This window comes from Dipodomys spectabilis, unplaced genomic scaffold, assembly GCF_019054845.1.
Source record: "Dipodomys spectabilis isolate Male_0828 unplaced genomic scaffold, ASM1905484v1 ptg000231l, whole genome shotgun sequence".
NCBI lineage: Eukaryota > Metazoa > Chordata > Mammalia > Rodentia > Heteromyidae > Dipodomys > Dipodomys spectabilis.
Window position 1 is genome coordinate 4,681,060 of NW_024870908.1, and position 21,925 is coordinate 4,702,984.

The 21,925-nt window shown below is 45.7% G+C and overlaps 1 protein-coding gene across 2 annotated transcripts in view; it reads right to left on the reverse strand.

Annotated features, from left to right (window-relative positions):
* Rbfox1 (RNA binding fox-1 homolog 1) overlaps positions 1 to 21,925 on the reverse strand; it is a 297,876-nt gene that overhangs the window by 4,426 nt on the left and 271,525 nt on the right. The window contains exons 10-11 of one of the 2 annotated variants that reach the window (XM_042698275.1): positions 20,618 to 20,682; positions 5,978 to 6,030 (exon numbers count right to left, since the gene is read on the reverse strand). In XM_042698275.1, the coding sequence (XP_042554209.1) occupies positions 5,978 to 6,030; positions 20,618 to 20,682 (118 nt within the window). The remainder of the gene's footprint in view (positions 1 to 5,977; positions 6,031 to 20,617; positions 20,683 to 21,925) is intronic. The other variant, XM_042698276.1, reaches the window with a different exon arrangement.

Below are 21,925 nucleotides of genomic sequence, written 5' to 3' on the forward strand. Positions count from 1 at the left end.
TTGATCTTAGAGACAACCACAAGAGTCTATTCTAATACAATCACATGGCACTTTAGCAATCCAATTATAGACGCTCCGAGAGTCAAGAGCTACCTAATTTACAAGTTGCCGATGTACTTTAAATCACCGTACTTGAACTTGAGGTTATGATGGAGTAAAATGAATGCATCTGCTGCCTGGCGGACAGGAAATACGAAGCAGTATTTGTCAAGGTGCTTTGTGAACCCTACTGAGAAATGTAAATATGACTTGTTAAGGGTTTTCCAAACCTAGGGAAGAGACACGCTGCATGCTAATGAAATATAATATAATAGGCCTGTCCTGCAATCCCCCTGCCAGAGTCTGAACTGTGGCAGGATTTTCTTACAAGGGCATAGTCGGAGCCGTGCATTTATTTAATTTTGCTCTCTCTACTTCAATCACTTCTGTTATTCCTTTTGTGTTCTGCCCCCTCTCCATAGCCACACTTCCTGTCTTGGTGGCCTCTGGGAGGATTCCTGTGGAGGTAGAAGGATGCTCACCCCTTAGAGGAAATTCACTCTGGAATGCGCCTACCCTTCACAGTGAAAAGCAGTTTGGCCAAAGGAATCCATGCAAATGACCCTTCTACAGGGTCACCTTGAGGGGGTGGAGCTTAGAAAGGCCCCATGGTTGGATCTGGCTGGTCCGCAATCACGAGGAAGAAAGAAGATGCTCGAGAACGTTTCCAGACACAAGCCAGGCAGTTCGTAAGGGAGATTGGCTTTGGCTCGCCTGACTGCTGGTAGGACCCACTTCCTGCAAGAGGGCCCACATCCCACGCGAGGCCGTCTTTGTGTATCGGGGTTAGATGCTCTGATTTCAGAAATCCCCACTGACTGGCAGAGGCCAGAGCCAGCCTCAATCCAGTCCTTCGTCGACTCCCTTCTAGCTATTGCTTTCCTACTCCCTTCCCTGATCCTACCACAAATCAGACCATTTTCACTGCATAAATGTTACAGGTATTTGCCTTTTCCTTCCTTCCTTCCTTCCTTCCTTCCTTCCTTCCTTCCTTCCTTCCTTCCTTCCTTCCTTCCTTCCTTCCTTCCCTCCTTCCTTCCCTCCTTCCTTCCTTTCTCTCTCTTTCCAACCATCCCATACTCTCCACTAAACACTACAGCACAGAATGCTGACATAGCTTGGTTCCAAGTCCTGTTGCATGCAATAACAATAAAATGCCCCTATTAAAAAAAAAAGATAAGGTGTCCTTATCAGGTCCTGACCAAACCGTGGGAAATAAATCGCAGTCATCACCACAGCTCATGGGACTTGAGAGAGCTCAGGAGGACAAGAACTCTTCCACTTCAGTGGATCGAGGGAACGTGGCTCTGAACATGGGCTTCCACAGCGGTCTTGCAGATTTCTGGTTAGGGCCATGAACAGGGTATTCCTGAAATGCGTCGATAGTTCATTTTTGTGTCTTCACGCAAATAAAACCTCTACCAGACTCTGCCCCTCTGAGGCCTTTTAAAGTCTGGGATAATGCAGCACGCATCAGTTTGAGGAGACCTGATGGGGAAGCTTGGCCGAGACTTTGAACAGACCTCGCAGAAGCAATGATTCCTCTCCATCCATCACGAAGAGAAACTGGTGCCCAGTGTCCTCCACGGTCACAGGAAGATCCGAGAGGCCCTACACGGACAGGTGTGCAGCCGCGGAGGAAGGAAAAGCACCCTCGGGGAAGGATCTTGGATGCTTTGGGAAAAGCATTTTGGGGAGCAGTGTCCCAGCTAAGGAACGCTCCTGCTCACAGTCCAGCCAAGGGGAAGGGAAGTCGAGGCCTCCGCTGGGTTTGGCTTTGGGGATGAATTCTGTAGGGCGCAATTCCATCCCGGCCTTGTGTCCTTCCCCAACATTTAAACGACTTGCACACTTCTGGATGAGAGAGGCTGGGCGGGTCGCCAGAGTCTGAACGTTTCTTGAAATACAGATACTAGAAGAACCAACCCAGCGCCGCCCCCCCCCCCCCCCTTAAAGCATCTGGATCACAGGCCCACATGTAAGCCGACCTTTAGAAAGGGCATGCGTGGGAATGGAAGGGGAGACAACCATCCATTCCACTCCACCCAGCACTGGCATTTCTGCACCCTGTTAACCCCTCACCTTCTTAGCTGGGATTTACAGCGCTCATCTTCAGAAATTAGGTGGTACATTTGTTTGGCTTCATGATTCCCATCCTCCTTCAAAATTGGATGCGCCCCCCCCCCCCCAACCAGGTTGCTGCTTGTTTTTAAATTTTGCACAGAAAGTTTTTAAACTCCACCTTCTCCCGCTCAGGCTAACAATTCAGAGTTAGCTCTTCTTTAATTTTCACCAGGCACTTGATAAGGACACCTTATCTTGATAGATAGATAGGGATAGAGATATTGGGCATCTTATTGTTATTGCATGCAACGGGCTTGGAACCGAGCTGTGTACCCCGTCAGCTCGCAACAAAAAGCAAAGATTATGTTTTCTAAGTTCCTCTGTGCACATAACTCCCTTGGCAGCCCATGCTTCCCGCGTATAATACACAGTCCACTTTACTGGAAACAGACCAATTAACCACAAATCAATTTGCTGCATGACAACTTTGCTGAACAAGCTAATCGCCCCAATGTGGGAAAGACAATGAGCTGGGGCTTGCTGAAGAATCCATTACAAGAATGGCCGGCTTGGAAACTTCCCCTAAAGCTTATCTGAAGGTTTATTTGTAGGTACTTAGTATGCATGTGTGCACGCACGTGTGTGTGTGTGTGTGTGTGCGCGCGCGTGCATACACATGTGTGGACATGCGCAGATTGAGGTAAGGGAATAAACTGAGGGAAATCATAACCATACTATTTCCAGACAAATACTGCTACATGTCCATTGCTTCTCTTTTTTTTTGGCAGTACGAGGGTTTGAGCTTGGGGGATGGTACTTATTAGGCAGGTGCCCTACCCTGTGAGCTATACCTCCAGCCCATTTTTGTGTTATTTTTCAAATAGGGTCTTATAATTTTTCTGTGCGTGTGGGGGGAAGGAGGCCTGGCCAGCCTGGGCCCACGATCCTCCTTACCTTTGCCTCCCAACTCGCTGGGATTACAGGTGTGTAACATCACACCTGGCCTTGGTCCTTCTACATTTCTAATTTTTGAGCATATGAGCCCTATCTCTGATCCAACCCCTAGCCCAGCTCATTGAACTTTCCAAATTTAAAAATGGAGGGTTTCCCAAGTGCAGAGACTCACATCTGTAAATCCCAGCTACTCGGGGGGCTGAGATTGAGAGGACCGTGGTCTGAGGCCAGCCTGGACAGTCGGTTCGAGATGCTCCAGAGAAACAGAAGGTGGGTATGGCGGCCTGGGCCTGCCGTCCAAGCTCCATGCAAACGGGAGAATCCAAGTTGACGGCCCCAGCACACATGCCTGACACTTGCCTCAAAAACAACGAAAGCAGCCAGGGTTCTGGGATTTGGCTCAGGTAGTAGAGTGCCTGCCTAGCAAGCACAAGGCCCCGGGCTTACCCTCTAGTACCACAAGCTTGCTTTCTGACAAACCCCGATACCTCCCAGAGGTCAAGAGGTCAGAGACGCACCAAGCCGGTGCTTGGTGGAGATGTGCATGTGCGGGATTCGCCCGGGCTACCGGGTGGCGCTCATCTCCACGGTCATTCTATCTGGAGGGTGGGCTGGCCACGAGATGCACCAACGTCCTGACGATGTCGGTGTCTCTGCTCCCACACTCCATCCCGACTTCCACGTTCAAGCGGGATCTCACGAAGCACGGGGATGCTTCTCTGGGCTTGAAAGGCAAGCCCTAGCAACTGACGAGGGATTTTACTGAGCAGACTGTAGAAGGTGAGCGGCAGCGCTTGGCCATCCCACACACACGTCTATGACCGCTTACAAAGATGATTTTGACCATACCGGGATTCAAACTCAGGACCTCAGGCTCACTAGGCAGGGGCTCTAACAATCGAGCACAAACTTTGTGCATTATTATTATTGTTCTCAACTAGGATCTTTTTTTTTTTTTTTTTGCCTTAGATTGGCTTGGACCTCGGTCCTCCTATTGATACCATAGGTAGGATGACAGGCTTACACCATCATACCCAGCGTTTTTGTTGGTTGAGAGGGCATCTCATGAGCTTTTTCCCCTGGGCTGGCCTTGAACTGCAGTTCTAACCTCTGCCTCTCAAGTAGCTAGGACTACAGGTGTGAGCTACTGCACGGGCCTGATCTTTTCTTTCCTTTTCTTTTTGGAATGTGGCATGTCAGATCTCTTACATTCATGAATGCACGTTGGCTAATTCATGAAGTGGAGCCGATATCTATCATTTCGTGTTGGAACTTTTCCATGTTTTACCTGTGACGTCAAAATACCTCAGACACGATGGGACACGGACAGGGTTTAACTGGGAAGTTCCAGATTCTGGAATGCCAGTGCGTCCACGAAATACAACCAGTCACATCTTAAACCCCTCTCCCGCACCGCCCCCTACCCGTCCCCTCCACCCTTCCTCTCAGCCCACAGCTTACTGCATGCTCCGAAAGCCCTAGCAATGTCAAACCGCGCTTATATCCCAGGAAGAATCCACTGCCACTCTGAGCAATGTGATTAGCAATCCATCTTCAACGATTAGGAACTAGTAGGGTGTTCAAGGCTGGTCCCTGCTCTTAGAAGAGGGAAGGAGCAGAGATCATGAAGGCTGGAGATTCAGGGTGGGAAATAGCAGGGCCGTCACCAAAGGGCTTTAACGCAAACGGACCAAGTCGTCCCACGCATGTCTCTTGAACTCTAGGGACAAACCATGGAAAATACTTGTCTGACTGTATAAATGCCCCCGAAGTGGGGATTTATTTGAGCGAACCCCAGGTTTCATGTTCTTGATTAAGCCCTGCCTCCTTCCCATGATCACCAAACAAGTGGTGGGAGCCTTAGCAAACGAGCCTTCCTGTACGGCGCTGTTGGCTAAGGGCGCCCGGTGACCGGTGTGGGTGTCTGCCTGTCAGGCTGGGGTTCATGGTTCTGTGGATCACGGCCTACTCAGTCACAGGTCAATAAGCTATTACATCATTGGCCCAAAGCAATCCACCTGTGAGATCTCTCTAATGATTTCATCCATAATGGAGGCCCTTAAGCATCAAAAGAAAGACACAGAAAAGGCTGGCATTCAGCACTCACCTATCTTGGCATTTAGGCAAGTAATCCCATGCTACCGAAAACATCCAGATGTAATCGTTCCGAACCACATCAAGCAAAAGGAGCAGGCATTATTTGGACGGACATTTCATGCAACTATGGCAGATACTATTTGCGAAGGTTCTGCCTTCAAAACAAAGCAACACAAAACCCCTTCCTCTCTCTCTAAGTTTTGTTACTTGAGAGACACATGGAAGGGGAGGAAACTGTCTTCCGCAGATAGGATGAAGATCCCTCCTTAACAAGAGCATGGTAATTCTATTTCCTAATGCCCCTGGCTTCATAGGTGCAGACTTTCAGGGCCTACAATAGTCTATATAGACCTCAAATAATTCACGTTTCAATCTCTGCCAACCCCAGATTGAATATGGTTTTTTTTTTTTAAAAAAAAAAGCTGTTTTTAAATCAGAACTATGGAAGCCACACACGGGCATCTTTAATCACCCTCGGCCAGTATTTTATTAGAAGAATACCGATTATTCTGTGAGGTTTTATTATGGATATGCTCAACACAGCATGGTTTTTCTGGATCATGTATTATTCAAATTAGAAATAGAAAGCATCAGAAGTTAGCAAAAAAAAATGTCTAATGCCTTAAAAAAATAATACAAGCAAGAGTCTAAAAGGCTTCCATTATATTCCAAAGGGTATATGATCCTTTAAAAAAAAATTTTTTTTTAAAGCTAAACTTTCTAGCATGACCAACTGCAGCCATGTGAAGAGGAGAGAGGAGGAAAAAAAAAAAAAGGATACTGAGATTCAGATGATGCATCAGGACGTAGCAATGTTTGTTACCTGTAGAGGTGTTACAAGATATTTCATCGGTTGCAACGAAGACGAACTGATTTCTGGAAAAGAAGATAAAATTCACAATACTGCTTGCTTAGTGGGGAGGGGGGGGGGGAAACGTGCTCTCTGCCGATTGGTTCCAAGTGCACAGATGAAGGGGGAGGGAGGGGAGGGGAGGAAGAGGGGGAGGGGAGGAGGCTGCATCTGAATGGATGTTACAAGGAAAGGTGTTCTTGGACTTAGAGCAGAGCTTAGAAAGATGAGATAGGCATGCAGGACTTCTTACACAAACTCATGAGCAGGTGGCTCTCAGACAAGCTGTTGCATGAGAATATTAATGCTACGTGTTACCCACCAGTGATGGTCATGCCAAGGGACATTTCTAAGGCTAGGGTGTGCTTGCATGGAGATTGCAATTTAAAAAACACCACAAATCAGAGTCCTACTAGGAAAAAAGGAATATACAGTGCAGCTAGTTAAGAATGTCATTAACTTCCAGACTGTAGTGTACTATCTAGACAAATGTCTTTTTATTCCAGAAGAGAATGTTACATGGTGTCAAGTTGTGGCTAATAATTCCATCAAACTATATATGTGTGTGTGTATACACACATATACATATATGTATATGTATGTATACATGCATACACACATATATATATTTAAAAGGCAAGAGATCCCATCCATTGAAGTCAACCCTGTCTTGCCGAATTATTTTTAATGATGCAATATTGGAAAGAAAATTAAGATATAAAATGCAACTTTATCCATTTCTGTAAATTTAGTAAATCCAAAAAGATGATAAAACTCTCTTAAGATGTTTCCAGTGGTGACAACTCCATGATGTAATGTGTTCCAGTTCAGGGAATCTGTTTATTTCTTTGGAAAATAAGAATAGCGATGTCAGGCAGATAATAACGCCCCAGTGAGATTGGCAAGGATCTTAAATATCTCAAAGTTTGAGCAGAGAAACACTGAAATCGGCTGTTAGATTGTATAGTGCCTAAGGATCAAGAATCAAGATGTATGTGTGTGGGGAGGGGGTGTGTGTAGTTTTACTGTGAGTCATTTGGTCCAACTGTTCCAGTGTTTCAGAAAGGATCTAGTGATTGAGCATTTCTTAAAACATCTTAAGGAAGTTTTACTGTTGAAAGAGATGCACCTTGGAATATAAAGGGAGCTACCATCTGACTATGTACTGGACTTGAACATAGAAGTGAACATTCTCCTTGCTTCTGTACCAATAAATGCTAAAAGTATACAGGTTCTGGAGGAGATCAAAGACTAAAATCGGTCATCGCCTCTCAAAATGAAGTTTGTTTTGAGCTCTATCTATCTATCTATCTATGCATCTATCTATCTACTAATACTATGCACCCTTTAAACTTGGACTCAGACTTTTGAACCTTCAGATTATTCTGGCTTCAAACTTTCTAGTTGGAGGAACAACAAAGTTAGTATCCCTGAAATCAAAGCAAACCTTTGGATGGGATATTTGTGTTGACTTTACCTTTGCTCATGGGGCAGAAAGATTTGACATGTCTGGCTGCAAGTGTGTTGTTCTCAGTGTTGACTAAATAAGCCCTTAACAGGAGCTGTGTCTGCAGAATGATCAGAACACCAGCACAAACAAACCTGGCCCCCTGATTGCCCTGGTGGGGGTGGGGGGGCAGGGTCTTTGGAATAAGCATTCACACATATCTTAGAGAAGGGGATTTGCGAATTAGTGATGTAATGTGGTTCAGTCCATACTCTCTACTTCTAGAGGAGATGACTAGCTCGGTTTCATGTCTGTATCCAGGGTGCTAGCTGTGAGGAAAAGCCATTTGATGTAACATGTGACTGAGTGAATAGAGAAGAAAAGAAATATGTCAAGGAGAAGCTTATTATAAATAAGTAAGTCAGAACTTTCCCCTAACCTTTAAAAAGTGTTCCTGGATCTAACTGTTTGGACTCCAGAAATTTAACACTTCAAAATGTGGTCATTTTTGCCTCCCCCTTTTCCTTCCTTCCTTCCTTCCTTCCTTCTCTCCCTCCTTCCTTCCTCCCTCCTTCCTCCCTCCTTCTTTTCCTTCCTTCCCTCCCTCCCTCCTTCCTTTTTCCTCCCTTCTTTCCTTCCTTCCTTTCTCCTGTCCCCTCCTCTTTATGTCTGGTCACATATATATACATATATATATATATATATATATATATATATATATATATATATATATATATATATATATATATATATATATATATATATATATATATATATATATATACCTTGCCTCTCCCCTTCTCCATGATTTCTTTTTCTTTCTTTCTTTCTAAACTTGTTCTTTCTACCTGGCAATCCTCCCAAGACCCTGGGCCTACCTATCCCACAGTATTTCTGTAACTCTCTAAAGGCAAAGGGCTCGTCTCCCCTTAGGTAGCTCACTATCTTCAAACGATTGGGCATGGTACAGTGTCAGATCATGAAACTGGTATAGCTCTATAAGGGTGAACAAAAGGTGTGAGCATGGGAAGGGCACAGCATCAACTCTGTAGTTACCAAAAACAAACAAACATTGGTTTTCTTCCTTTTTGTTTTCTTTTTTTCAATGCCAATAATATATATGCATTCATTTTGTACCATTTTGTTTGTTTAATTGTCTGATGCGGGGCTTGAACTCAGGGCCTGGGCGCTGAACCAGAGCTCTTTTTGCTCCAGGCTAGCGCTCCACTACTTGAAGTCACATAGCACCACTTCTGGTTTTCTGGGCTTTTAAAAGTCTCAACAGACTTCTCTGCCCAAGCTGGCTTTGAACTGGGAGGCTCAGCTCTCAGCCTCCTGAGTAGCTAGGATGACAGGCGTGAACCGCCAGTGACTGACCTGTTTTATTTAATTATTTATTTTTAATCCACATAATCCCATGGCATTCCAGAAAGATCTTGTCTGGAAAGTACCCAGCTCGTGAATTCCAGATCAGTCTGTGTGGTCCCCACACTCCCCAAAACCTAGGCTTCCACCAGCCGATCACAGGTGTGATCGGCAGGAAGCGTCTGCCAGAAAAGGGGTTGGGGCTGCGGAATCCAGGAGATGGGGCTGCTCCAGGTAGGTCCTGGGGCCATGGCCGCGAAATGGCACCGCTTTATACTGCGTGGTTTTGCTCCTTTTCCTCTGAGCTTTCAGAGAGAGTTGGACCCTAGGTAACTCACCGCTGAGTCTCACTGGGAAAAATAGGACTCCAAGTAACTGGAGCGATCATGATAATCCACGATGAGTGACACCTAGCTGAACAAATCTACCGCCCCCGAACAAATCAGAAGTTTAATATGCAATGCTTTGCATTGTGGGGCCACTATGGAGAAAAGGGGAAACTGGCACCAGGGTCTCACTCTTTATTCTAAGCCTTGCCTGAGCTTTGTCCTGTCTCAGTAAATACAGATTTGAATGCAAGACCCCAGGTTTTGAATAGTGCTGGAGTTTAGCAAATGGGCTCTGCACCTGAGCTGCGTATTTGTATGCATTTGGCGAACCTTTACTTTTGTTTTTCTTTCTTTCTTTGTTGACTAAGCTATGGCCAAACCCCATGAAATGAGAATCTCTGTGCACACGTCTCCAGCCTGGGGTGTGTCTAGCCACGCCCAGGTCATTCTTACACGGGAAGTTCCTGTCCAGTGGAATGGTGCTATCCTTGGCTCCTTAGCTATGCTAGATGCTGGGAGCCCCTCTGGTTGTACTGAGAATGGATCAGGGTCTAAGAATGCACTGAAGGTGGCTTAGTCATGTGAGCGTATATAAAGCAGTGGTACAAAGAGTGCTGAGGGAAGTGAATCACTGCATCTGGTGCAAATATTGCCTCATTTTGTCGTGTGTGTGTGACACTAAGATCTAAACTCCGTGCCTTGCCCTTGCTAGCTAGGTGTGCTAGCACTTGAGCCAAACCCCTGTTCCTATTTTTCACTTTGGTTATTTATCTGCCCACAGCTGCCTTCAGATTGACTCTGTCTTATTTACACTTTTCCTTGTAGCTGAGAAACAGAGCATGCACCACCTATGGTGGCTTGTTGTTTGAGATGGTGTCTCTGGGTGGTTTCTTTTTTCTTTTCTTTTTTTTGGGTCCGGTCGTGGGGCCTGAACTCTGGGCCTGGGCGCTGTCCCTCAGCTCTTCAGCTCAAGGCTAGCACCCTACCACTTGAACCACAGCGCCACTTCTGGTTTTCTGAGTGATTTATTGGAGATAAGAGTCTCATGGCCTTTCCTGCCTGGGCCGGCTTTGAACCATGATCCTCAGATCTCAGCCTCCCGAGGAACTAGGGTAACAGGCATGAGCCATCAGGGCCTGGCTCTGGGTGAGTTTCTAAACACAATCTTTCACTGCCTTGGGAGTCTCTGGCATGGGCTCGCTCTGGTCAGGGTGTCAGCCTCCAAGGCAAGCTGGCGCTGTGGAAAGTGGATGCCCCCTCTGAGAAAGCGTTCTTCCAAGAGAAGAAAGTTCACATCTCGTGGATTAAAATGCATTTTAAAACATCTTACTTGGACATATTCTCTTGCGTTAGCCTTGCATACATTGAGGGGAAAAAAAATAAAGCAGCGTGGAAAAAGAGATAAGGGGCCAGTCTGTCTTGAATTTGACTATTCCCCTAGAGAACTCTGTTCAAAATTTATATCCTCTTTATTACGGGGAGATGGCAGACTGTCCCTCTGGTGATTTTAGTCTCTCCTACGTCTACCTCCTGTCCAGTGCCTGCTGGACTTCTGTCCGAGGCTCAGCCGAAATAGAGCTAAGCAAGTATCTGTTACTACAGCTGGCTTCCAGCGGGGGGGGGGGGGGGGGGGGGGAGGGGGGGGGGGGAGAGAAATCTCCTCGTCTTTCGGGATCTCAGTTTTCTTCCTTTGGAAATTAGGAAAATAAAGTATATGCCCTTAGATATGCTACTTAGATTGAGAAGTCACTTTACGGTGAGGAAAATCAGGTGCTAAAATGTGGGTCGTGTAAGACTCACGAAATACACAGAGACGTCTCTGATGGCTGCCCGAGGAGGAGGGCAGGTAATGGTGGTTTGTTGTTGCTGTTGTTTTTAAATCAAAATTGAATGCAGTGATCCAGAATTAGAAGCTGCATTTGCCCCGGGAAATCTGAGACACCCCACAACCACGCTGGTAGGTTCTGGAGGCTTGATTTGTTGTAGATGCCAACGTGGAAAGAAGACATATCCAAGGAGAAGATGTATGTGAAGGAGAGAGGAGTCATCTTACAGTGTCCCAACTTCCTTTCCCTAACCTGTTTCTATAGAAACACCCTGTGGCTGGGGGATGATGGTGAGGATGAACTCTCCTGTGCCAGGTGTTGGTGCTGAGGGTTCCTGTGAGTGAACCGCAGTGACTTCTCCCAACCCAATGGCCAAAGACCAACCCACAGTCCCCGATTTACAGCAAAGGCACTTAAAGATCAAATAGCTCAAAGGGATTCTCCATGTTGTCCATGGTGGGAAGAGCCTTCGCGTCTGCTTACACCTGCGCCTGTAACGATCTGTCTGTCAGTAGAAAACACTGGCTGGAGAAGGTACACACCAGAGTGGGTGCCATGCCTCTTTAAAAGGGGCGATTTTGATTCCTGATGCAACCACAGACCGTGCTTTGTTGTTTGGTCAAAGCACGGGTCCCCAGCGTGTTGGCGTTGGGAGTGTGGCTGGGAGACTGCCCCGGTGGAAGCCAGAGTCACCATTCGGATGAAATGAATTGGCTCACCACCACCTCCGTATAGACAAAGGCCCATTCATAACCACCTGCACGGGAAGACACCTGCTCGCCCATCAGACAAGACCCGAGTGACCGATCACGTTTGCACAACCACATTCCCTCTTTCTCTGCTGATTCCAATGGGAACTATGGGGCCTTGTTGGCAGCTGATGAAACCGTGCGAAGAGAAATCAGATGGGACTTTTGCAGGGATGCATTTTAGAGAAAGGTAGGACGCTGATGTGATCCATGGCAAAGGAATAAATAGCCTGGCCTTGCGCATTCCCTACCCAGTGATCTCTGGCCAAGAGAGGGATTCATGATGGCCGTGGGTGAGTTAAAGAAACTTCCTAGGAGAACGGGTCTTGAGGGATGGGAAACCACTGAGAACTCGTGGAAGGAAGGGCTTGGAGATAATCACAGATCAGGGAACTGATGATCGCAACGTGATGGGGAAACACGCATGCCTGTAATCTTGGGCCAAAGCATTTCCGTCTGATGACCGAGGTGGTTAAGGGAGAAGGATGCTTGGCCTTGGTGATGTTTACTTCTTCCCCACACGCACCCAGCACGGTGCAGGGAACATGAGCCTGGACGCAGTGAGGAAACGGGCCGGCTGACTTGCTACTGGGGCTTGTACTCCTCACACTCCTCACTTGGCTCTTCTTGCTCGTGATTGGTGCTCTACCATTCGAGCCGGGCCTCCAAGTCCAGCGTTTTGTTGATTCACTGAAGATGGGTGGTGTCTCAAAAGTCTTTTCTGTCTAGACTGGCTCTGAACCCAAAGCCTCCAGATCTCAGCTTCTTAGGTAGGTAGGATAACAGGTGTGAATCCCTGGTACCTGGCTTGACTATTCTTTACAGAGTCTCTCTAAGTCAGCTTTCTCTGAACTCCCCTGCCCTCTGACAACAGTCCCTCCTTTAGACGTTTTGCATGCCAATTAAATATGAAAACGCACTGCGGGGTTTTCAGGAGAGTCTAATTTTAGGGGAATCAATCATTGTGATCCACACCAGGGAGGAGAATCATCTGAAGTCATTTATTTCTGTCGAGTGGCTGTTCACAGTAGCTGCACACCCATGCAGAAGTAACTCAGAGGCCACCTATCCACACGCCCTGGGTCTGCGCGCACAGGCTCAGAAGCAGAACCTGCTTTGGGAACGGTAAAGGGAACCCTGGAGGTGGTGAGGGACACGTTCCGTGTCAACCCCAAACGTGGCATTCACCACATAATAGCTAGTGACAGTCAAACAAAACACCCTCAAGAACAAAACCTCAAACAACAAAAGAAAGATGTGGCAAAGAGATGAACATCTGATTTTTTTTTTTAAGTCGTCATCTCTATAGATGTTGTGTGAACCAAGAGTTTCCCTTGTGTGTGTGTGTGTTTTCCCTTGTGTTTAACTGCTGTCCCTTGGTTGTTGGTTGGCAGTAGAGCTGACTCACAGAGGAGGGAGATTCACTCAGGAGTCCTCCCAGCTCTATGGAGTCTGATTTCTGCCTTCTCCTGTAAACCCTCCCTTCAGAGTTCAGGGATTCCGCTGCTGCTGCTGCTTCATCGTTAGGATTTATTTGCGTGCGTGCGTGCGTGCGTGCGTGTGTGTGTGTGTGTGTGTGTGTGTGTGTGTGTGTGTGTGTGTGTGTGTGTATGTATGTTGGTGGCCTATCGAGCCAATCATATGCAGCTCAGGAAGTGTGTAATTAGGCCCTGACATGACCAAAGGAGTTGTTATAACTTGTCAGTGGCATAAGCGTCTGCCCATCTAGCTGTGGCAGCGGTGGTCTACTGGGTCTGGAATTTCACCCCTCACTGTCCCCCAATTCCTAGCTGGTCCAGTTGGTGAACTATTACAGGATTGATTTTTATATTTTATTATTATTTTTTTTAACTGCTGCAATTACACATTCCTGCAATCGTGTCTTCACAGTTAGGAAGCCATTACAGATTATGGACTGAAAGGTAATTAGTTCTTGGAACAAAAACTTGGGCACTTTTTCTTTGAATGTGTGTGTGTGTGTGTGTGTGTGTGTGTGTGTGTGTGTGTGTGTGTTTCAGAAATAAGAGATGCCCAGAAAATAGCATTGTTTGGTGGCGGATGTATTGCTTTTCTCCACTCACACATTGGCCCCAAAGTTTTTTTAAAAAAATCAACGGTGATAGGACTGGAAGAGCTACCCATTCTCCCCTTCACAACTTCAACTGTTGCTAAATGAAATAAATCCTGACATGCTAAAGGGCAACTTGAGAGAATGGACTCACATTAGTCATAAACCTTTTGGAGAATGCGCCATCAGAACCATTTTAAAAGAAATCCAAATATCTGTCTATAGATATCAGTTATTAAGGGTATTTACTAATTCTTGTCTGGTATATATACCTTGTCATGGGGCTATCTCAAGCAACACATTTCATTCTAGCTATCTTAAAGCTATCCAGAAGAATTAGATTCCCACGTCCCTCTCTCTTTTTCTCTCTCTCCTTCTCCCTCTCTCTCTCCCTCCCCACTGGAATTTGAATTTAGGGCAGATACTCCATCCCTTGATCGCCTTTTGATTTCATTATTTTTCTAATGATGTATCACTTTTTGCCTTGGTTGGCCTGAACTACGATCTTCCTATTTTCTGCTTACCACAAAGCTACAATGATAAGTCACTATGCTCAAGAGTTTTATTAGTTGAGATGGGGTCTCACCAACTTTTTACCCGGACTGGCCTCAGACCTTGATTTCTCCTGATCTCAATTTGAACAGCTAGAATTACAGGCACATCTGTGTATGTGTTTAAAACTGGAGTCTACATAAAGACCTGGACATGCCCTCTTAGGCACTGGAGTAGAAGAGGGTCTGAAAAAAGACACTAGTGACTTGTTTCTTCTACATTCCTATTCCAAGATGATAAAGCACGTTTTTTTTTTACAAAAGTTGTTAACACACAAGTGCTCATCAGAATAAGTATTGAAAAGACAACAGGAAAGCAAAGGAACTGCAGCAAAGCATGACTCAACAGCGTCTAAGAACAGCTCCTCTCAGGTAGTCTCTAACTGTGACTCCAAATGAGCATCCTCCAGCCTGGGAGAGGAAGCTAAAGCCTGTCTATTTCCCGGAAGCGGAAGCTGGCTGCCATATGAAGTGGTCCGTGTCCTATTTCTGGCTTCCCAAGCCAGGAAACACACGCTTGCAGGCCATCAGTGGGTCTTGAACTAGCCCGAGGAGACGATGGATGTCTTGAATAAAGCACTGGCAAAACCCCTCAGGCTATGTCCTTGGAAGCATGGCAGAGAGCAGGAGTGAGGAACTGATGCCGGCCCTTACCAGATTTGGCTCTCTGGAGAGGACTGGGGAGAGCAAAGCTAAGTTCCTCTTCACCCAGCCCCTACTAGCCAGCGTCCATGCGACCTCTACTTTTAAGCTTTTAATATTCTACCAAATGTTAAAGTAAGGGGGGTCTCAAAATCAAGAAGTCTAGAACAATTTAGCCTGTCTATAAGACAAAATAAAACAAGGCATTTAGGTGGTAGAGTAAGTTCTCCATTCAGAATGCTCAGCTACTTCAAGGCGGACACCGTATGAACCTCTGATGAGTCTGAATAGAAGGGCACCTCATTTTAAGTGCAATTATTTGCCTGTCTCTTTTTAACAAGAGGATTTCTGTATTACTTAATCTGAATCCAGGAAAAAAAAAACCCCTCCTAAAATAGATAGGGAGTAAATTGCAATAATGGGAATCAACTCAAAGTTCTGTACTTTTTCCAGTTCATATCTGCCTAAGATTCTGCACAGGATCTACTGAGCTCCACTTAGCACAGACTAGATTATGATGATGAAAGATTACGAGAAGTCCTTCTTTCTTCCCTTCCTCCCTCCCATTCTTCTCTCTCTCCCTCCCTTTCATTCTCTCCCTCCCTCTTTTTTCCTCCCTTCCTAATTTCCTTCTTCCTTCCCTCCTTCCTTTTTTCTTTTTTCTTTTGTCGGTCATGGGGCTTGAACTCGGGGCCTGGACGCTGTCCCTGCACTCTTCAGCTCAAGGCGAGCGCTCTACCGCTTGAGCCATAGCACCACTTCTGGTTTTCTGGTGGTTTATTGGAGATAAGAGTCTCAAGGACTTTCCTGCCCAGGCTGGCTTTGAACTGCAACCCTCAGATCTCAGAACCTCCTGAGTAGCTAGGATGACAGGCGTGAGCTACTGGCCCCCCTCCCTCTTTTTTATTTACACATCTGCTTATGCATTTATTTATCGTCTATGTCTATCTGTATCCACTATCTGTATCCAGCTACTTATTTATATTTAAGTCCATTTAAGTAGGGCTATCTCAAACTCCAAAGACATAGCTACTTATATCTATTGAGTTTTAAGGAAAGATTCCCAATCTGTCTGTGAAGTAGATTCTGTGATTGATATGCTATGTGGATCCAATTTAAATGATGCTCAGTCATATGTACTCTATGACCCACTGAACTTGATGAGTCCTACTAGTATTAAGGTTTGCCTGGTTATTCTTACGAGTCCCCTGTGAAGCATAGAAGAGTGTGTATGTGTGTGTGTGTGTGTGTGTGTGTGTGTGTGTGTGGTCTGTGTGTGTGTCTGCAGAAAGTAAAAGCTAATTGCCATTGCTTATTTGGGCTGCTTTTAGGTTGAGATATATAGAATCTCCAAAAGTCTACCGTGTATGTCTCACCCAGAGCCGCTTCCTATGTACTTTCTAACAATATTTTGACACTGTAACTCCCAAGTCTTAACAAGGAATCAGATACGATGAAGAGCCTGTGGCTTGCAGACTCTCCCACTCCATCCAGGGACGCAGGCACAGCCCCGCATTGCCAATCCTCTCTCAAACGCTTCCTGGTATCTATCCGCAGACCTTGAAAGACAACGCGTGCTTTGCTCACGGCAAGGAAGGGAACGGCCGTGGCAGCTCTAAGTGCCGTCCTGCGTATCCTTCCTGACACTCCTGAGTCAAACCCTCCCTCCACCTTCCTCTGTAACTGCTTCCCTTCTGCCCTACGTAGGGGAGAAAACTTGCATGCACAGACCACGAGGAACCGTTAGTTCTGACGAGCACGACAAGCATGAGCAGTGTCTGCCTCCCTCCACACCCCCCACCAACTTTTTCCTGAAAGCAACGTACATGGCCTACGTCGTTCTCCAAAGATACACGGCATTGCCCATTCACCGATTAATCATTCATTGAAAACAGGCACTCTTCCCTTCCCCACCCTCCCAGTTGGTCTGCTGAGACAAAAAAAAAAAAAATGCAACCAGAAACCAAGTCATAAATCCAAGAAGAAACCAAGAGCCAATGAATACCAAGATGTCCAACCACCCCGCCAGCCCGGCCTTCATTCAAGCAAAGCCATTCACCGAGCTAATGTGATGGGCCTTGAGCACATCGGACAGGTCAGCAACACCGCGTGGCATGCAATGACCAGATGACCACCCACCCCGCTGCCATGCTCTGATTGGTTCTAGCTTGGGGGGAGGGGAAGGAGGGGAGGGACAATCAATCTCCCTGTGCCAGTTTAGCTCTGCTTCAAAATGAGGTTACCAAAAACAAAAAAAGAAAAGAACTGGCGAGCCTCCCGTGCTTACCCAACGTTTTGTAAATGCCAAGGAGAGACGTCTGCCTATCCCCCATTTGATTCGTCCAGGAGACGACAGAAATTACCTACATCAGCTCTGACTCTTTAGTTTGGGGAAAAGCTCTGCCCATGCCAGCTGGTCTTCATTTTGGAGGTCAACATCCCGAGATGCTCAGGGTACCCAGAGATCATCACCATGTGATCATTTCACCAGAAAGCTGATGAGCGGGGAGAGGTGCAGAGCGCCCACTAAACACCTTCGGGGGCAGTCCGGAGGCTAGCGCAGAGCAAGCTTTCTCAGAGGTCCCTGAGTCTTTAATTTGACGAGGGCTTAATTTTGTGCTGATAAAAGGTAAAAACTGGACCACCAGGGGAAATCTCAAAACTTCGCTCGCTTTTCAAAACGTCTGAAGACTGAATCTCCTGATTACAGGGAAAAGTTTGGTGCAGTTTTTTTTTTTCTTCCCCCTTTTGATCAAATTGACAACCAGCGAACGTTTCCAAAACATTCTCCAGGCCTGCTGATTTTTCCTTCCTACTTTATAGACGGCATTTCTTTCTTTCTTTTTCTTTTTTCTTTTTGGTTCAGAAGTGGAACTCTCTTTGTAATCCTGTCTTCCAGAGAAAAGGAACTAAGAGTCTATAACCATGGTGATGCTGTGATAGTGTAAAAATAATTTATTATCCAGCTGCCCCCGAGAGAGATTCTAGATGGTTGGTGTCCTGAATAGAGATTCTAAAGTTATTCTGCTACATCCCCCCCATACACACACACTCAAAATGTGTGTCTTTATAAAAGGACCTTCCTTTGCTACCTCTGTTTACTAGGAATAGAAAAGGAGGGTATCACATCCTTGAGAGACACACCATCAATCAAACCAGAAGTGTCATGTGCGAGATTGTTTTCTGGTGATTCACCTAGTCCTGTATTGACCTCCGTGAATAATTCCATAGATGACAAGTATCTTGCTTATAACAACACTAAATAGGGCCAGTAATCAATTTCCACAGAAACCAAGGAGACCTAATATGTAAATGTCTCTAATGAACAACAAGAGCCCAATTACTTGGACAAGAATATAGTTAGTTGGTTTCTTCAACTGTAACGGTTATATACTAAACTGGGAATTACAGAGTTATAAAAGATTTACCAGTCCAAGGATGAGGATATTTTCAGTAGGATGTTGCCAATGGAAAAAAAATCTTAATATTATTAATATTACAGAACTTATACATGTATTTTGCATAATAGTATTTCCAACTGCAGAAAAATTTTAGATGAAAACAAGTGGGAATGGCTAGTTCCTTAAGTAATTCTAGGGAGAACAGAATTGAAATGTTGCTTACTTATTATTTTTAGATATCTAGAGTGGTCTTATTGAAGAAGGCGATTTAAATTGTATCTTTGTAATTAACCTCCTTTTTTCTTCAACTTGGGGATAGATGCACTTATACTGAGAAGCAAGATAAACATTCAAAGAAAATAAATCTGTTTAAGGTTCTTATAATTGTACAGCAGGCTAAAGTCACTATAATTATAATTACATATGGAGTGGGTGTTTGAGAATTTAGCATCTTGGAGATATTTTCATGGAAATAATTAAGGGTTGTGGTTGAACCCATTACAATTGATAACACGTGAATCCTCAGTGCACAGAAATGAATCGCAGCACGTCTTTTCATTTGCTGAAGGATCTTGAGTATTTCAAGATTGTCATCATTTTTTTTTTAATTAGCCTTATTGACCTTCTGGATTTTCCAAAACCCAGCATCTACGTGTTTTGAAGATAGTGCACATGAAATATTTTTGCACCAGGGCAAATGATTATTGGGCATTGCAGCTATGACTTGATGGTGCTTTGGATTTCTTTTAAGGCTTCCTACAGTCCAGAGAACCTTGGGCTGTTTTTTTATTATTGTTGTTGTTATTATTATTATTAATTAATATCACCTCAGACAACCAGACAGCAGATCTCAACTGTACCTTGCCAAACATGTCATTCCTTACAAATAGATGCGTGAGGCTTTCCAAGGGCAAACCTTCAAATTCGGGGATTTCTTTTGCTTTATTATATTGCAGACACATTCTGTACCTACCAGGAGCTAACAGCCCATCCTGTGAGAAATGGAATGAAACGGCTAGAAAAGCACCCCACAGCAGACTGAGATAGGAACTCAATTACCCACAGGCCAGGTGGGAGACCCAGGGCTGCCGACAATTCTCATTCAAGAGCCAGGTCCATTGCCTGCTTACCTGTCTGCCCCAGCATGCCTCAGCCACACATGCAAAAGTGGTTACCATTCTTGTTTTATTCATGAGACACATTTTTTTTTTTAATGAAAGGAGTCATTACCAACATAAGCATCCTCTATGACATTTTGAACATGCAGAGCATCTGAACATTCACATTGACGTCCCCAGGAAACAAGAGCCAAGAAATTTTTTGCATTCAGTATGGAAACGCACGCTCTGATCTTTTCAAGGCACCTAACTCCAAAAAAAAAAAAAGAAAGAGCCCGCTACGACTTGCTGTTTGAGGAAGGAGCTCAGCTCCAGCAGCCCCCATACACACTCATCCCGATGTCCGCGTTCCTCAGCCCCTCCCCAGTACCAGCCTTCACAGGGGAAAGCAGTCCTTAGCAAATAAAAGTCCTGTCGGTGGGACCGGACCCCGGGGGGGGGGGGGCAGTGCGAAAAAGGAAGGAGTCTCCTCAGGAGAGCCAGGTGCTCCCTGCATCCCCGTATTTTGAGCTGAGGAAGCAATGGATCTCTCCATTGCTTGCCTGGGTATCCAATGGGAAAAGAAGGTTCTGGAATGGAAAGCAAACCTGCCAGGCTTATCTTCTGTGTTTGTTTTTGTTTTGTTTTTCTTCCTGGGAGTCAGGTGAAAACATGATTTTTTTTTTTTTCTGAATACAGAAGACCAGCGGAAGGTTAAGTGGAGAGTGTTTAAACAAGGAGTATACAAGCGAGTGTGTGCGAAGGTGTGTGTGTGTGCGCGCGTGGCGCACGTCCAAGTACACAAGGCAGTAGGGTCACGGGTAGAGAGGCTGGAGAAACACAACAAAGCAGCTACCAAGGGACGCAGGGCTTCCTCCTCTGTGCTCACAGCGGGGAGGGGGAGGAGCTGAGAATGATCGAGGCCTGGAGAACCCAGCCATCCCCATGACCTGAGCAGCCCATCACAGGCCGACCGCCTAACTTTTGGGGGGGGGGGGGGGTGGTGGTGGTGTGAGGGGGCCTTCCATCCCCGGTGATCATGCATTTTTTGTTTTTCAACAAGACCGGAGGCAAATCTCCCAACCCACCCACTAAATTCTCTCAAGTAGTTGTCAAATGCAAGAAGGGAGACCCTTACCTGTCACTGTAGGCCGCGGCAGTGGCAGGGGTAGGCTGGGCATAGCGGTATGCGGCGTAACCACCCTGGAACACAAGGAGAAACTGGAGTGAGGGGGGGGTGCGGAAGAGCCCACCCCTAGGATGCCCAGCACGGGTCGGTGACCCAGAGCTACCAAACTACAGGCACAGCTTAGTATCGAAGAAGGACGGAACACAAAGCAGAGAGACCGCGTGTTAAAAGGTTAGCCCTGCCAAGCACATCCCGAAGAGAGAACCCACAGGCCCCTCAAGGGAAACCATATCCAAGCGTTAATGGCGAATTATCTGGAGAATTATGGGTCGGGGGAGGGGAGTCCTACTAAAGACTGCTTATCGTTTGCTGAACTTTCCAGATTTTCAAAATTGATTATGCCTTACCATGATATCGGACTGATAGGAACCTCAGTATTTAAACAATCCCCGATTATTTCTTCTTAAAAGTCAAGTCAATGAGCTCATACTTATTTCGAAAAGTCGAACTCTTTGGTTGAAAGCTTTGCTATGAACTGCTTGCCTGTATGGTCATGTAACCACAAGTGCCCTTGGAGAAGACTTCTGTCAGCTTTCTAACCATTACATAGTTACTAAAAAATCATATATTTTTATTTTGAAGCGAAGGGTGAGCCCTTGTTAAACAGTTCTGTCTCCTGGGCTAGAATAGTATCACACGGCTATTTGTCACCCCGGTTCCGATGTGGGAGGTCGTGTGAAGAAACACGATAAAGTCTTCTAATTTGTAAATAAAATCATTAAGAGGAGAAAAAAAAATTGTCTGGAAAGAGAAATAATTAACATGTAGTTGTTATGTACCAGTAATCACAATTGTTCAATTTAGCCAAGAGCGCGAGCAAGTGGGCATATTCAAAGGAAAATTGTGTGTAGTGAAGCTGTGATGATCAAACTGTGAAAATAACAGAGCTCGCTGCTCAACAGACCATGGAGCTATGTCAGCCGCCGTCCAATGACCTCAGTGCAATTAACAAACAAGGTCCAGCTTCCACCGAGCGCGTGGGGGCTCTTCGGGTTCTAATTAGAATATGCAGTCCGTAACCCTCTGAGGGGAAAGATTCTCACCCTCACCAGGAAGGGGAAACTCAGGCAAGAATGGCGCGTCCCAGGGCCTCACAGCCAAGGGAAGGCAAGTGTTGTTTTATTGGGTTTTACGTACAGGGGCAAAGCTAAGTAGTAGGAGAGGAATTATGTAAAGTGGGGGAAACTCTTTAAAACAAGTCTTTTGAAATGTTGGTAAACTGATCCCAGTATTTGCTTTCTATGCAGTTCTGACTAC